The 17,383-nt window shown below is 40.7% G+C and overlaps 1 protein-coding gene across 8 annotated transcripts; it reads right to left on the reverse strand.

The window, feature by feature from the left end:
• Positions 1–197: 197 nt before the first annotated feature.
• On the reverse strand, positions 198–17,211 carry hnrnph3 (heterogeneous nuclear ribonucleoprotein H3 (2H9)). 8 transcript variants are annotated; one of them, XM_060071833.1, is made up of 11 exons: positions 17,114–17,211; positions 7,571–7,663; positions 6,926–7,081; positions 6,290–6,433; positions 5,141–5,279; positions 4,086–4,285; positions 3,472–3,576; positions 3,199–3,350; positions 2,509–2,644; positions 1,815–1,871; positions 198–1,375 (listed from the first exon to the last, which is right to left on the reverse strand). In XM_060071833.1, the coding sequence occupies exons 2-11, from the start codon at positions 7,656–7,658 to the stop codon at positions 1,302–1,304; spliced, it is 1,251 nt and encodes a 416-aa protein (XP_059927816.1). In that variant the 5' UTR covers positions 7,659–7,663; positions 17,114–17,211; the 3' UTR covers positions 198–1,301. The 8 variants fall into 8 exon arrangements, with proteins under 8 accessions (XP_059927816.1, XP_059927817.1, XP_059927818.1 ...); XM_060071834.1 differs by having other exon boundaries at positions 17,110–17,211; XM_060071835.1 differs by having other exon boundaries at positions 17,119–17,155.
• Positions 17,212–17,383: the final 172 nt, after the last annotated feature.

A 17,383-nucleotide genomic window follows, 5' to 3' on the forward strand; every position in this document is an offset into this window, starting at 1 on the left:
AATGTATGGAGATGCTAGTAATTCAAATGTAGAATGCATGAACCCAAAGGAATAGCATTCAATTTAAGATAGCCAGGGTACAGAAAGTTTCTATTAGCTTCAATTTTTGTTAAAGTGCAATTATATAATGTACCATTTAATCAAAAACTAAGACCTTAAGTGAAACATAACGAATACACACAAAGAATACCAACAGGTGGAATTAAATATAAAATTTATTAAGCAAAATGTACAACAGCTGTTTCAGCTAATTTCAGAGCTCAAATAGATATTTGTTTTACTTCCATTCTAACAATGGAAAATACCCAACTCTTTTTTTGTGATGAACATGTGAAAACATTCATATAGAAAACACACCGGCTCACATTTATCAAATGTTTCAAAGCAAGCAAGCTTATCTAGAATCCCTTGCACACATTTATCTGGCCTCATATGGAAACGCACCAGGGTTGTTGTCAGATGGTATTAGTCTTGTAGCCCAATATATATGATCTGGTCTTTCAATAGGTGCTCTGTTGGGGAAGGCAGATCAAATGGCTTCTTGTTTGTGGGGAGGTAAAAAGCTGTTGGATACTAGCCCTATTAGCACCAACGATTTGGACAACAGTCTTTGGCAGTGGAGTTAAACGCCGTTGTTCAGTAGACTACTGTCATAGTCGCGGTCCCTTAGCAAGCTGGGGAGCAGGACTAACAAAGCGGCCTGCGTTGAACAGCGTCCCCATGCTTCTCTTTCTCCTGAGACGTATGCTTCACTCGCTGCTGCAGAGACACACAGAGCTCCAGGCAAATGTAGTGCTGGGAAATGAAAAGCACGTGCTACACTTTAAAAGTTAAATACCAGCCGAATCCAAATCTGAATATTCAATGTGTCACTTCGGATCAATTATGAGATTTATAATTCAACATAACTCGGGCCTTTCTAGCAGTAAGGCTTTTAAGGGTCTGGCCATTTGGAGGAAAAGAGGGTTATTTGTCAAAACAATAATTGTAGATCATTCAATATGAACCAGCACCACTGTGTTTGCTATGAATGGGTAGTATTACGCTAAACCAAAGTTGAACATTTTAAGGGATCTACACGCAGCATCTTTGGTAAAATGGCGATGCTCTCTACAAAACCCAAGAGTCACTTTCTGAAGGTACGGCAAAAATCGAACTGTCTAAACCCAGAGGAATTCAACTTTCTCACTTAAACAACTAGTGACACCAGATCTGCCCTGCTGAACCGAGCAGAGTTAAAAAAAGAAACGAGGCCATGAGGAACATAAAACATCAGGGTCGAGGCGAGCGTGATGATGTCATCAGAAGGCGCCCCGCAACCCGCCGCTCCGCGAGCCACCGCCCGAGTTTCCATAGTAACCACTGCTCCCGCGACCTGGAGAAAGATTCAGAGAAGATACGGTCATGATGATAGAATATCACGATTAAAATTGACGAGTATGTTTCGAGAAGTTATCTACAACGGAGGATGTATTTCAGAGACCATTGGGAGTGTTGCCTTTACACTTACCAATACTATTTGGATACATTCAGATAAACTGAGAGACTTACTGCTTGATTCATGGAACACATCGAATTCCCAAACGTGAATTTATGGTACATTACCTCGATCATCTAAGAACCATTGCTCCAGAAGTAACATTAAAACATACTTGTGGACTCAATAACAAAATGAAAATAATCTATCTGTTACCAGCTGCTTGTGGTGCTGGTGTGTAGACAGTGTTGATATTATGGGATACATCAGGCAAGAAGGATGGGATCCAGTGGTTCTAACAGTTGTTACGCACACAGAGGTACTGAGAACTTCTTACTCATCTCTGCCGCCCCGCTAGACGTCGAGTTGAGAAACAGCTCGATGTATCGGTGTTCTGTGGAAAAAAAAGAGCTCCAATTAGCCCCACCATCTCATACTCAGTAAAAAGGGTACTCCGATTTGTGTCCAGGTAGGATTTAGAAAGATAATTACTAAGACATTAACCATACAGCGAGTCATCATTTTGGACCAAATGATGTGGAGTGTGCGGGTATGCCATCAAGACATCCCCGAACACACCAGAGCCCCTCGAGGAGGCTTCAGATCAGAAGCCACTTGAGAGCGGACACCTTTGGTCACAAGGCTGTTTAGTCTGTGCACCTCCATGAGAAAGGTAGGCCAGTACTGGGGCTGCTCGATTATAAAAAAAGAATCATAAATCATGATTATTCTGGTAAATATTGAAATCAGGATTATTCAAATCATTATTTTAGAGATTGAAAACATGATGCTTTAATTCAGCATTTCTCTCCAAAAAAATACACTTTGTAACTGAGAACTTAAAAAAAAAAAAAAAAATTTAAATCTGATTAATTATGCAGCCCCAGCCTGTGCTCAATAGTGGCATGCCTTCCTCATGGGGGAAGCTAAGCATGTGAGAGGGGGGAGAACCTAAGCATGTGAGAGGGGGGAGAACCTAAGCATGTGGAGAGGGGGGAGAACCTAAGCATGTGAGAGGGGGGAGAACCTACGCATGTGGTTCTTGTCCTTGGACATGGCTGCCACGGCGTCCTCGTGGGAGCGGAACTCCACGTCCGCCTCGCCGGTGGACTTGCCGTTGGGCGCCACGTCGATGTGCACCCGCATGGGGTTCATGGGGGAGAAGAACTGCGGCAGGGCAAAGGGAAAAGGGGTACGGCCGTTTCTTATTAGTACCAGTGTGGTGCAACACCAACGAGGGCCGACAGCGTGCATCAACGGTCGAGACCACAGCTTCCACTTTTCATTAGAGTGTTGCTTTGATTGTTTTGCATGTGAAATCGTATGGATGTGCTACACTTTAAAAGTGAAATAGCAGCCCAATACATATCCGAATATTCAATGTGTCACCCCGGGCCTTTCTAGCAGTAAGGCTTTTAAGAGTCTAGCCATTTGGAGGAAAAGAGGGTTATTTGTCAAAACAATAATTGTAGATCATTCAAAATATGAACCAGCATTGTGTTTGCTATGAATAGGTAATAATTGCACAAGCCCAGTGTTGTACATTTTATGGGATCTACACATAGCATCTCGGGTAAAATGGCGACGCTCTCTACAAAACCAGAGAGACACTTTCTGAGGGTACGGCAAAAATCGAACCGTCTAATCCCCTTGAAGAGGGATTCAACTTTCTCCGGTAAAACCACGAGTGACTCCAGACATGGCCTCCTGCCGATACTCACTTTAGCGATATCGCCGTCGGTGGCGCGGAACGGCAGGCCTCTCATGTGGACGAAATGGCCGCTGTGGAACCCGGAGCCCCCGTCCCCTCCCCCGCCGTGTCCGTGCCCGTGTCCGTGCCCGTGTCCGTGTCCGTGTCCGTGTCCTCCCATCCCTGGACAGACGCGTGCAAATGCACATCATGTTGACTCTTACAATTCGCAGTAGGAAAAAAAACAAAGTGGAACAAAATTGCCTGACCAAAATGGCGTTCAAAGCCTTACATGAGAGCGGACCCTTACCTCTGCCCCCTCGCTCGCCCCCCCTCAGGCGTTCGTCGAACATGCCGTTGCCGAAGCAGTAGTTGTTGAAGCCGTTATAGTTGTCAAAGCCTCCGTAACCTAGAGAGAGAACGACCCCCGATGACAGCGACAAGTTAGATCAACGTGGGGAGAAGCTTTGAGGTGACATATTACACTACCACCTATGATGTCAGAAGAGGCAGGTTTTCATCACAGCGTGTACTGGCTAACCGCACTGACTAACCACATCTGGTAGTATAATGTGTCACTTTTAAAATCATGGTAACCACTACCTGCTAGCTCGCAGTGTGTGATGGCTTTGATGGAGAATCCCCATGTAGCTTTGCTTTAACTTTTTTAAGACTTGCTCTGACAGTCTTACGATCAGACCGCTATGTTCCTTCCTTTGCCATTTCACCGCCGCGCAAACCCTCCGTTCTTTGAACAGCGAGGTAGCGTTCCTGCTGAAGACTCTCCCGTGCATACATCAAGTTCTCCTTCACCCTCCAACCATTGTTTGCTACATCTCAGAACTCTCACTGCGTTTAGCAGTCTCACCCATCCTAGACACAACATCGCCACGAAACCAGTCCCACGTCGTCACTCACCTCCCCCGTAGCCCCCTCCGCTCCGCATGGGCTCCATGAGGGCCCCTCCACGCCCGGGGCCCGGGGCGAAGAAAACCCCCCTGGGGCCCCCCATCATGGGCCTGTCATAGGGGCCAGGCCGCTGCTGCCCCATGGGCCGGCGGGGCAGCTCATAGTAGGCCCGGATCTCATTGCGGCTGCTCTTAAAGATCTCTATGTACCTGGAGGGGGAGACGCAGGGCAGGGGACGCTGTTATCCCATCGGCTGTGGCAGTGCTAGCCTCACACATTACGCTTGACTTATATAGAGAGAGGCAGACAAAACGACAAACAGCCTTAAGATAACTTAGCCTGTAGCTTAGCCTGCGTAGCCTGAACTCCCCGCTAAAACATGACTAGCCCACTCTAGTTGGGACATAACGGAAGGGCATTGGAAGACAAGGCTATGGGTTAGTGTTTCTCCTCTAGTCACTCCACAAAGTGCTCGTATGCATGTCTAGTACATAGGAGTACCGTAGAGGACAATGCCACAGCCTAGTTATTCTAACCATACGTAAATGGCCTTGGGCTCAAGATTTCGAGGAGTAAACAATGAGAATTTAGCCATCATTAGGGCCCCGGATTGGCTGCAGATTACATCATTACAACTATTCAATTGATGTTCAAGCAGGAAGTACTGTTTGATGCCTCAAACTCTTTTACCAGAGGAAGAGTACACATGAAACTTGGGAAGATAAAATGCTACCCAAGTTACCCAGACCCATAGCCTACCCTGCCCGTTGAAAGATTACAACGCCTACAAGTAACCATCCACTACTATCATTTAACCCGGCACCAAAAACAGATTTACATTTCGCTACAAACTCACCCACCCAATAAGCAGTGTAATAAGTTAATGAATCAATTCAAAACGATATCCCTCTAATTTACACACACACTGCAATACCCGACACGCATCCCAAATATTCATTATTCATTTAACCATAAACACGACAAAATATGCCCGCCCAGAATTGAGTCCAGTGTAAAAGTCAAGCCCAGCTGGCCCCATCCCATCGCGTTCCCCTCTCTCCCACCTGTGCCCTATTCTTTCCTTGTGCTTCCCCAGAGCCTTTTCTGCTATCTCCTTTGAGGCAAACTGCACGAAGGCTTCCCCTGTGCTCCTCCCCTGGTAGTCCACTGGCAGAGTAATCCCATTTGGCACGATTCTCAACCCTTCAACCCAAGCACACATAAATACATAAAGGGGTGGGTAGATAGATGGGAGAGATATGTATGCTGTAGAAATTGATGGAACACCCGCTGATTCACTACAACTGGCCCTGCACAAATACATTACAATCATAAAAAACAAGGGGAAATATAAATCACATTGGTTGACTTATGTACAATAACATTAAAATAGGCATAGGCAGATATAATGTTTCAAATGTGCCCATTAAGGAGGTGGCCCCACCAACAAACACTGTCCTGGGTCAGCTTTATAATGTCCTTTAATTTTTTTAACACCTAAAATAACCTGGTTACCGAATTAGTAATGGCGATATTGCTCAAACCTCAAAGCAACTGACAAACATCATAAAAATGACATAATTAATAGGACACCCAACACATGATTGGATAACCTCATCATTCAATAATGTTAATCAATGATTGGCCGCTCTCCTAAAAAGACTCTAGTCAGTTAAAGGAATGGACATTGACCCACAGATAAGTTGTCCTGGGGTCACTTCCCTACAACTCAGAACAGCAAAACCACCCCACCCATTCAAAACCTTTCCCTGCACCCCTGCATGTAGCGTATGAGACACCCCCCCAAATGCCTCTTGCAGTCCTTTAACAGAACAATAGTAGTGACTGGATAAACATCACTGGAATGGACACACTTCATAACACAGTAAAACCATACTACAGACACACTAAATACAAAACACACATGCAGCCTTTAAATACGAACGCCTTAAACTTTTTGTTAAAACGTAACTTAATTTTAACAAGTAATTCCAACAACGGTAGGGATATTTGGACAAGGGGAGGCAGATGTACAAAACACTGGCATTAAAGATGGCAACATGATCCATCTTTATTTGTGAGTGTTTATGCAAGTTTATGTTGAACAAAAAAATAAATGCTCGCCAATATCCTACCAACATTCCACCGATGCAAATACAAAGATACAAAGATAGCAGCTTACTGGATGGCCATTTGCATGTTTGCGCGAGTACCTGAGAAGAACTGAACTATTTCCTCCTTGCTGCAGCCAAACGGCAGGCCTCTCAGTCTCAACATACAGCCGCTGCAGCCGTCGTAGTCCGCGGGCCCGCTGCGCTTCAGCACCCAGTCCATCTCACTGCGGTTCGACTTGAACACTGCACCGAGAGCCAAACACAATACAACAGGTCTGCACCGGTCAACGCCGGCCCGTGTGCAATCACACCAATTCAACCAAACTGGAATCTTCCCCGGTTATGGTGGATTGTGTTAATGTGTTTTATGTAAAGGTAAATTATTGAAAAGGTATGGAAGTCCGTGGTCAATGCCGGGCAGGTAACATCACACAAATTCAAAAAACTGTATTCTTCCAATTCAATTCAATTTTATTTGTATAGCCCTTAATCACCATTACAGTATCAAAGGGCTTAACAGGCCAAATATTTAGGGTGGATTGTGTTCATGTATTTTGTAAAGATAAGATAATTAAAAAAAGGTATGAAAGTTTGTGGTCAATGCCGAGAAGTTAACAACACGCTAATTACACAAAAATGAATTCTTCCCCATCTATGGTGGATTGTGTTAATGTATTTTATGTTCACTCTTTGTAGCATATGTAGAGATATGGAGAGATCCTGGGGGTCACCTACCCTCTATGTAGCGATGCCCCATGTATTTGCGGTCCTTAGCGATGGCGTTCTTAAAGTCCTCAGCGTTTATGAGCTCAACGAAAGCCTCTCCGCTCGGACGGCCTTCTTTAGAGAAGGTGAAACACACGCCGTTCACCTGGCCCACGATGTCACAGTCTGAACACACAAAGCCACCCAACCACCGGGCATCACCGTTAAGAAATTCAGCATAAACACCAGCTCAAACTAAATGTACAGGAAATGCTGTGAATGCATGATCTCTAACTTATGGTGTTGTCAATGTAACCGATGACTGAGCTTTGTGGAATGGAGGTTGGCTTGTAATCCAAACTTTAGCGAAATGTTTGAATAATGTGGGGGACAATTAATGTGCTTTAAAAAATAAGTGATATCAAATATGGATTATAGTGTAGAGTGAGAAATACGAATATCATCCTCCACGAATACTACTTTTTTTTTTTTTTAAGAGTACTTTGGCCCAGTGATTCATGTAGGTAAAGTTGGTGGAACATGTTTTTATTCTGCCTCACTGTTTTCAACGGGATGCTTATGTGACCCAGTATTGCATGGGTGTTGGCTGAAATATAGGGCTATCTGCCCAATGTGCTGATATAGGTGAACACATGTGAGTGAGTGTACTCTAACCAGAAAAAAAACTGGCCACTTCTTCCTGAGTGCAGGACCAGGGAAGACCTCTGATGCGTACCACATAACCCTCCTCATTTGAAGACATCACTCCTGCCATAAGCAGAACAACATGTGTTGCATGAAAAACGTGTGTTATTACATGATTGAACCCGAAAACATCATCAATATTTCCCATTACCCTGAGCAGACGTGTAAATTCGCTATTGGACTTAAGGTGCGGCTTCCTTACTTGATTTCCATAATATTTGGGCAGAATTTTGTTCAAGAGCAATTTATCCCGTATTTACATTAATTTACATATGTTGATGAAAATCCAGAAAGCAGAATTGTTATCGCAAACGCATTGTTATCAGTTAAAGATACCACTTAGTACTGAAGTCACAGGAGAAAAGTTGCCAATTAGAAATAAAGAACACTTTGTATTAGACATACAACTTTGCAAGCACCTCAATGAAAATAACGATATTACAGTGAGCTTAGCTTTGACTACAGCTGAAGTTACAGCCCAGCCCCACAAAACCGCTGTCCAGAAAACCAGCTGGGCTGTCAGTTGTTAGCTTTGACTACAGCTGAAGTTACAGCCCAGCCCAACATGACCACTGTCCAGAACCAGCTGTGCTGTCAGGGACCAGTGTTCAGCCTGGACTAAAACTAGAGTTAGAGCCCAACCCACTAGGACTTCTGTCTAGAACCAGCTTGGCTGTCCAGGCCAAGTGTTACGCCTGGACTACAACTAAAGTTACAGCCCAACCCCACAGTGACAAGCGCCAAAACAATTCGTCTTAAACGTCCAAAAGCAGTTTCAACTCATTTCACACAATTCACTAGGTTAACGTGTGGATATAACGAAAACTCTTGACAGCATAGCAATCGTTTTGCTGTGTACCGTAACCTTGTTGAACGCTAATGTGCTAGCCAACGTTTGCTTGGTAGCGTTGGTAAGATAGCGTTACGGCTAACGGGAGCTAGCAACATTAGCAGACAGGACGCCAACAAGCTACACAAGGCTATAGACTTGCATTCCATGCATATTGTAAAAACATTATTGCAGTTTGTTTGTCACAATCGTGAAATTGCATCAAATGAAGATAGCGAGAATAGACTCACAGACAGGGACGCGGGAAGTCAGTCCGAGGGGAGGGTGCTGAGAGAGAATCTATATAATGACGTCATAATAAATGCTGCGCAACATCCGTTGTTTACAGAGACGAGATGACGGGTGACGTCACATTCAGGGCTCCGCTCTGATAAACACTCTACTGGTGTGTAAAAAGAGTTCTGCCAACTAGCCACTGTTATTCACAAACGTTAGCAAGTAAAAAATGTGGAAATTAGAGTCAACTCGGCTGATACTGGGCTGAATTTCACACACTAACAACATGCCGACAAGCTGTTGCGGTCCGGGATTATACACAGCGTTATAACCAGGATTCAGGAGGTTATTTCTAAAGGTTTACAAAGGAAAGTGACAATAATATAAAGCCTTCATTTTCATCCAGAGTTACGAGTTGCCTGATATGAGGAAAGTGACGGTTTCTCCGTCAAGTGAACCGCCCGTCTTTGCTCTTTTTTTGCCAACCAGTTTACGTGCGGGATTCCAGAATCAAAACGATAACATTCAACGTGTCTATTAATATGGCAGCAACATTTTACACCAGTTTTAGAATGTTCACTACAACAGATGTTGAACACCAACATGCTTATGTAAAATCAGCATAGTAGGCCTACCGATAATATGATAAATATCATAAAAAGGGTGGATGTCAATAATTTAATGAAAAATCATGTTGTATGATAAAATTATACAATTAAAAAAAGTATTGATTTGTTCAGAAAACTTTCTCACTTGCAGTTACAGCCAGGGGCCGCTGCAGCACCCTAAGCACCCCCACTTCCCGCGTCCCTGGGTAACACTGTTGTTTTTTATTGGTCGTCATGAAAAAAAACATAAGGGGTAACACTGTTGTTTTTTATTGGTCGTCATGAAAAAAAACATAAGGGGTAACACTGTTGTTTTTTATTGGTCGTCATGAAAAAAAACATAAGGGGGAACACTGTCGTTTTTTATTGGGCGTCATGAAAAAAAACATAAGGGAAATAATAGAAATACACACATACATTTTAATGTCATGTATATCCTCTTTATTGATGATTGATTATTGTGTATTTTCATCGCCTCAGTGGTGCAGTGGAATGCACTCTGCCTAACCCACTGGAGACCGCGGCTCAATTTCTGTGGAAAACACAATATCTTTAATTTTAAACGTAATGCTATCATGTCTATTGTCATATATAACCACAGACATATTTAAATTATAATTCTCAGTGCGAAGTGGAGGGAGCTGTGAGCTAACCCCCTGGAGACCGGGGTTCAAGTCCGGTCGGCGGTCGATATCTTATCTCTATTTCCTGCGAATTATAAAGTCAAGTATAACCATTGTGTTGACTTTAGTCGGTGTCTTGATGGTGCATTGATAAGTTCGGAGGTTAACTCTCTAAACAGCTCAGGTTTGTATCCCCGCAAAAACGTTGACAGGGGTACCACTGTTGTTTCTTATCGGTCAACATGGAAAAAACATGAGGGGTAACTCTGTCGTTTTTTATCGGCCAGCATGAAATAAACATAAGGGGTAACACTGTCGATATTTATCAAATAAAACATAGGGGCTAACACTGTTGTTTTTCTTTGGTCGTCATGAAAAAAACCACAAGGGGTAACACTGTTGTTTTTTATTGGTCGTCATGAAAAAAAACGTAAGGGGTAACACTGTTGTTTTTTATTGGTCGTCATGAAAAAAAACATAAGGGGTAACACTGTTGTTTTTTATTGGTCGTCATGAAAAAAACCATAAATGTTAAATGCAATGATTTCTGGCTAAAACCTCTTCTCCGGATTGGTCGTTTACTATTGGATGCCCACCCTTGCCCAAGCGAGGGCGACGTGGGTTTTTAACAACGTTTTTGGCAAAAACACTGTTGTTTTTTATTGGTCGTCATGAAAAAAACGTAAGGGGTAACACTGTTGCTTTTTATTGGTCGTCATGAAAGAAACATAAGGGGTAACACTGTTGTTTTTTATTGGTCGTCATGAAAAAAAACTTAAGGGGAAACACTGTGGTTTTTGATTGGTCATCATGAAAAAAAACATAAGGGGTAACACTGTCGTTTTTTATTGGTCGTCATGAAAAAAACCACAAGGGGTAACACTTGTTTTTTATTGGTCGTCATGAAAAAAAACGTAAGGGGTAACACTGTTGTTTTTTATTGGTCGTCATGAAAAAAAACATAAGGGGTAACACTGTTGTTTTTTATTGGTCGTCATGAAAGAAAACATAAGGGGTAAAACAGTTTTTTTTTTTTGGTCGTCATGAAAAAAAACATGAGGGGTAACTGTCGTTTTTTATCGGCCGTCATGAAATAAACATAAGGGGTAACACTGTCGATATTTATCAAATAAAACATAGGGGGTAACACTGTTGTTTTTCTTTGGTCGTCATGAAAAAAACCACAAGGGGTAACACTGTTGTTTTTTATTGGTAACACTGTTGTTTTTTATTGGTCGTCATGAAAAAAAACGTAAGGGGTAACACTGTTGTTTTTTATTGGTCGTCATGAAAAAAACCATAAGGGGTAACACTGTTGTTTTTTATTGGTCGTCATGAAAAAAAACATAAAGGGGGTAACACTGTTGTTTTTTTTGGTCGTCATGAAAAAAAACATAAGGGGTAACACTGTTGTTTATTATTTGTCGTCGTGAAAAAAAACATAAGGGAAATAATAGAAATACACACATACATTTTAATGTCATGTATATCCTCTTTATTGATGATTGATTATTGTGTATTATCATCGCCTCAGTGGTGCAGTGGGGTGAACTCTGCCTAACTTCCTGGAGACCGGGGTTCAAGTCTAGTTGATGACCTCTGTTGGAAGATTCTTATCTCTATTTCATGCGAATTATAAAGTCAAGGATAACCTTTGTGTTGACTTTAACCTGTGTCTTGATGGTGCATTGTTAAGTTCGGAGGTTATCACTCTAAACAGCTCCTGTTCGGATCCCTGCAAAAACGTAGACAGGGGTGCCACAGTCGTTTTTTATTGGTCAACATGGAAAAAACATGAGGGGTAACTCTGTCGTTTTTTATCGGCCGTCATGAAATAAATATTAGGGGAAAACACTGTTGATATTTATCAAATAAAACATAGGGGGTGACACTGTTGTTTTTCTTTGGTCGTCATGAAAAAAAACACAAAAAACATAAGGGGTAACACTGTGGTTTTTGATTGGTCATCATGAAAAAAAACATAAGGGGTAACACTGTCGTTTTTTATTGGTCGTCATGAAAAAAAACATAAGGGGTAACACTGTTGTTTTTTATTGGTCGTCATGAAAAAAAACATAAGGGGTAAGACTGCTGTTTTTTATTGGTCTTCATGAAAGAAAACATAAGGGGTAAAACTTTTTTTTTTTTTTGGTCGTCATGAAAAAAAACATGAGGGGTAACTGTCGTTTTTTATCGGCCGTCATGAAATAAACATAAGGGGTAACACTGTCGATATTTATCAAATAAAACATAGGGGGTAACACTGTTGTTTTTCTTTGGTCGTCATGAAAAAAACCACAAGGGGTAACACTGTTGTTTTTTATTGGTCGTCATGAAAAAAAACGTAAGGGGTAACACTGTTGTTTTTTATTGGTCGTCATGAAAAAAACCATAAGGGGTAACACTGTTGTTTTTTATTGGTTGTCATGAAAAAAACGTAAGGGGTAACACTGTTGTTTTTTATTGGTCGTCATGAAAAAAAACATAAAGGGGGTAACACTGTTGTTTTTTTTGGTCGTCATGAAAAAAAACATAAGGGGTAACACTGTTGTTTATTATTTGTCGTCGTGAAAAAAAACATAAGGGAAATAATAGAAATACACACTTGCATTTTAATGTCATGTATATCCTCTTTATTGATGATTGATTATTGTGTATTATCATCGCCTCAGTGGTGCAGTGGGGTGAACTCTGCCTAACCCCCTGGAGACCGGGGTTCAAGTCTGGTTGATGACCACTGTTGGTTGATTCTTATCTCTATTTCATGCGAATTATAAAGTCAAGGATAACCTTTGTGTTGACTTTAACTTGTGTCTTGATGGTGCATTGTTAAGTTCGGAGGTTATCACTCTAAACAGCTCCTGTTCGGATCCCTGCAAAAACGTAGACAGGGGTGCCACTGTCGTTATTTATTGGTCGTTTTTTTATCGGCCGTCATGAAATAAATATAAGGGGAAAACACTGTCGATATTTATCAAATAAAACATAGGGGGTGACACTGTTGTTTTTCTTTGGTCGTCATGAAAAAAAACACAAAAAACATAAGGGGTAACACTGTCGTTTTTTATTGGTCGTCATGAAAAAAAACATAAGGGGTAACACAGTTGTTTTTTATTGGTCGTCATGAAAAAAAACATAAGGGGTAAGACTGCTGTTTTTTATTGGTCTTCATGAAAGAAAACATAAGGGGTAAAACTTTTTTTTTTTTTGGTCGTCATGAAAAAAAACATGAGGGGTAACTGTCGTTTTTTATCGGCCGTCATGAAATAAACATAAGGGGTAACACTGTCGATATTTATCAAATAAAACATAGGGGGTAACACTGTTGTTTTTCTTTGGTCGTCATGAAAAAAACCACAAGGGGTAACACTGTTGTTTTTTATTGGTAACACTGTTGTTTTTTATTGGTCGTCATGAAAAAAAACGTAAGGGGTAACACTGTTGTTTTTTATTGGTCGTCATGAAAAAAACCATAAGGGGTAACACTGTTGTTTTTTATTGGTCGTCATGAAAAAAAACATAAAGGGGGTAACACTGTTGTTTTTTTTGGTCGTCATGAAAAAAAACATAAGGGGTAACACTGTTGTTTATTATTTGTCGTCGTGAAAAAAAACATAAGGGAAATAATAGAAATACACACATACATTTTAATGTCATGTATATCCTCTTTATTGATGATTGATTATTGTGTATTATCATCGCCTCAGTGGTGCAGTGGGGTGAACTCTGCCTAACCTCCTGGAGACCGGGGTTCAAGTCTGGTTGATGACCTCTGTTGGAAGATTCTTATCTCTATTTCATGCGAATTATAAAGTCAAGGATAACCTTTGTGTTGACTTTAACCTGTGTCTTGATGGTGCATTGTTAAGTTCGGAGGTTATCACTCTAAACAGCTCCTGTTCGGATCCCTGCAAAAACGTAGACAGGGGTGCCACAGTCGTTTTTTATTGGTCAACATGGAAAAAACATGAGGGGTAACTCTGTCGTTTTTTATCGGCCGTCATGAAATAAATATTAGGGGAAAACACTGTTGATATTTATCAAATAAAACATAGGGGGTGACACTGTTGTTTTTCTTTGGTCGTCATGAAAAAAAACACAAAAAACATAAGGGGTAACACTGTGGTTTTTGATTGGTCATCATGAAAAAAAACATAAGGGGTAACACTGTCGTTTTTTATTGGTCGTCATGAAAAAAAACATAAGGGGTAACACTGTTGTTTTTTATTGGTCGTCATGAAAAAAAACATAAGGGGTAAGACTGCTGTTTTTTATTGGTCTTCATGAAAGAAAACATAAGGGGTAAAACTTTTTTTTTTTTTTGGTCGTCATGAAAAAAAACATGAGGGGTAACTGTCGTTTTTTATCGGCCGTCATGAAATAAACATAAGGGGTAACACTGTCGATATTTATCAAATAAAACATAGGGGGTAACACTGTTGTTTTTTATTGGTCGTCATGAAAAAAAACGTAAGGGGTAACACTGTTGTTTTTTATTGGTCGTCATGAAAAAAACCATAAGGGGTAACACTGTTGTTTTTTATTGGTTGTCATGAAAAAAACGTAAGGGGTAACACTGTTGTTTTTTATTGGTCGTCATGAAAAAAAACATAAAGGGGGTAACACTGTTGTTTTTTTTGGTCGTCATGAAAAAAAACATAAGGGGTAACACTGTTGTTTATTATTTGTCGTCGTGAAAAAAAACATAAGGGAAATAATAGAAATACACACTTGCATTTTAATGTCATGTATATCCTCTTTATTGATGATTGATTATTGTGTATTATCATCGCCTCAGTGGTGCAGTGGGGTGAACTCTGCCTAACCCCCTGGAGACCGGGGTTCAAGTCTGGTTGATGACCACTGTTGGATGATTCTTATCTCTATTTCATGCGAATTATAAAGTCAAGGATAACCTTTGTGTTGACTTTAACTTGTGTCTTGATGGTGCATTGTTAAGTTCGGAGGTTATCACTCTAAACAGCTCCTGTTCGGATCCCTGCAAAAACGTAGACAGGGGTGCCACTGTCGTTATTTATTGGTCGTTTTTTTATCGGCCGTCATGAAATAAATATAAGGGGAAAACACTGTCGATATTTATCAAATAAAACATAGGGGGTGACACTGTTGTTTTTCTTTGGTCGTCATGAAAAAAAACACAAAAAACATAAGGGGTAACACTGTCGTTTTTTATTGGTCGTCATGAAAAAAAACATAAGGGGTAACACAGTTGTTTTTTATTGGTCGTCATGAAAAAAAACATAAGGGGTAAGACTGCTGTTTTTTATTGGTCTTCATGAAAGAAAACATAAGGGGTAAAACTTTTTTTTTTTTTGGTCGTCATGAAAAAAAACATGAGGGGTAACTGTCGTTTTTTATCGGCCGTCATGAAATAAACATAAGGGGTAACACTGTCGATATTTATCAAATAAAACATAGGGGGTAACACTGTTGTTTTTCTTTGGTCGTCATGAAAAAAACCACAAGGGGTAACACTGTTGTTTTTTATTGGTCGTCATGAAAAAAAACGTAAGGGGTAACACTGTTGCTTTTTATTGGTTGTCACGAAAAAAACATAAGGGGTAACACTGTTGTTTTTTATTGGTCGTCATGAAAAAAAACATAAAGGGGGTAACACTGTTGTTTTTTTTGGTCGTCATGAAAAAAAACATAAGGGGTAACACTGTTGTTTATTATTTGTCGTCGTGAAAAAAAACATAAGGGAAATAATAGAAATACACACATACATTTTAATGTCATGTATATCCTCTTTATTGACGATTGATTATTGTGAATTGTCAACGCCTCAGTGGTGCAGTGGAGTTTACTCTGCCTAACCCCCTGGAGACTGGGGTTCAAGTCCGGTTGATGACATCTGTTGGAAGATTCTTATCTCTATTTCATGCGAATTATAAAGTCAAGTATAACCTTTGTGATGACGTTATCCGGTGACGTGATGGTGCATTGTTAAGTTCAGAGGTAAACACTCTAAACAGCTCATGTTCAGATCCCCGCAAAAAAATTGAAATAAATATAAGGGGTAACACTGTTGTTTTTATCAAATGAAACATGAGGGGTGACACTGTCGTTTTACTTTTGTAGTCACGAAAAAAACCTTCCTTTTTTTATTGGTCGTCATGAAAAAAAACATAAGGGGTAACACTGTTGTTTTTTATTGGTGGTCATGAAAAAAAACACAAGGGGTAACACTTTTGTCTTTGTCAAATGAAACGTAAAAAAAACTGTCGTTTTTTATCTGTGGTCATGAAAAACCCATAAGGGGTAACACTGTCGAAAAGTATCGAATAAAACATAGGGGGTAACACCAGGGACGCGGGAAGTCAGTCCAAGGGGGGGGGGGGGGGGTGCTGAGAGAGAGTCTATATAATGACGTCATAATAAATGCTGCGCAACATCCATTGTTTACAGAGACGAGATGACGGGTGACGTCACATTCAGGGCTCCGCTCTGATAAACACTCTACTGTTGTGTAAAAAGAGTTCTGCCAACTAGCCACTGTTGTTCACAAACGTCAGCAAGTAAACAATGTGGAAATTAGAGTCAACTCGGCTGATACTGTGCTGAATTTCACACACTAACAACATGCCGACAAGCTGTTGCGGTCCGGGATTATACACAGCGTTATAACAAGGATTCAGGAGGTTATTTCTAAAGGTTTAAAAGGAAAGTGACAATAAAAGAAAGCCTTCATTTTCATCCAGAGTTACGAATTGTCTGATATGAGGAAAGTGACGGTTTCTCCGTCAAGTGAACCGTCCGTCTTTGCTCTTTTTTTGCCAACCAGTTTACGTGCAGGATTCCAGAATCGTAACGATAATATTAAACGTGTCTATTAATATGGCAGTTTTAGAATGTTCACTTCAACAGATGTTGAACACCAACATGCTTATGTAAAATCAGCATAGTACGATATTCAGCTATCGACAGTTCTGCGTTGTGCGTCATAGCCTACGTCAGCCTACTCAGACAATGTTCTAAATAAAATGAAATGATAATATGATAAATATCATAAAAAGGGTGGATGTCAATAGTTTAATGAAAAATCATGTTGTATGATACAATTATAAAAATAAAAATAAAAGTATTGATTTGTTCAGAAAACCTTCTCACTTGCAGTTACAGCCAGAGGCCGCCAGGGGAGGGGGGTGCTGCAGCACCCAAAGCACCCCCACTTCCCGCGTCCCTGCTCACAGACCTCACAGGCTCGTTGTCCCCGGTGTCTTGTATTGACTTCAGCCTCAGGTGACTTCTCGACTGGTGCCCGCTCAGGTGTAATCTCGCGAGATAAAGCCGATGTCCCTGTTACTTTCGAGGCGCACTGGTATAAAACTAAAACATAGAAATATAAATCTCCAACTTTGGTCTTGACGTTAAATGTGATGTTTTAGTATCCTACCCTAACATGTCACCATATGGTTAGATTATTTTAATTTTAATTTATATATTTCACAGAATGTTTAGTGGG

This window comes from Gadus macrocephalus, chromosome 14 (genome assembly GCF_031168955.1).
Source record: "Gadus macrocephalus chromosome 14, ASM3116895v1".
Classification (NCBI taxonomy): Eukaryota; Metazoa; Chordata; class Actinopteri; order Gadiformes; family Gadidae; genus Gadus; species Gadus macrocephalus.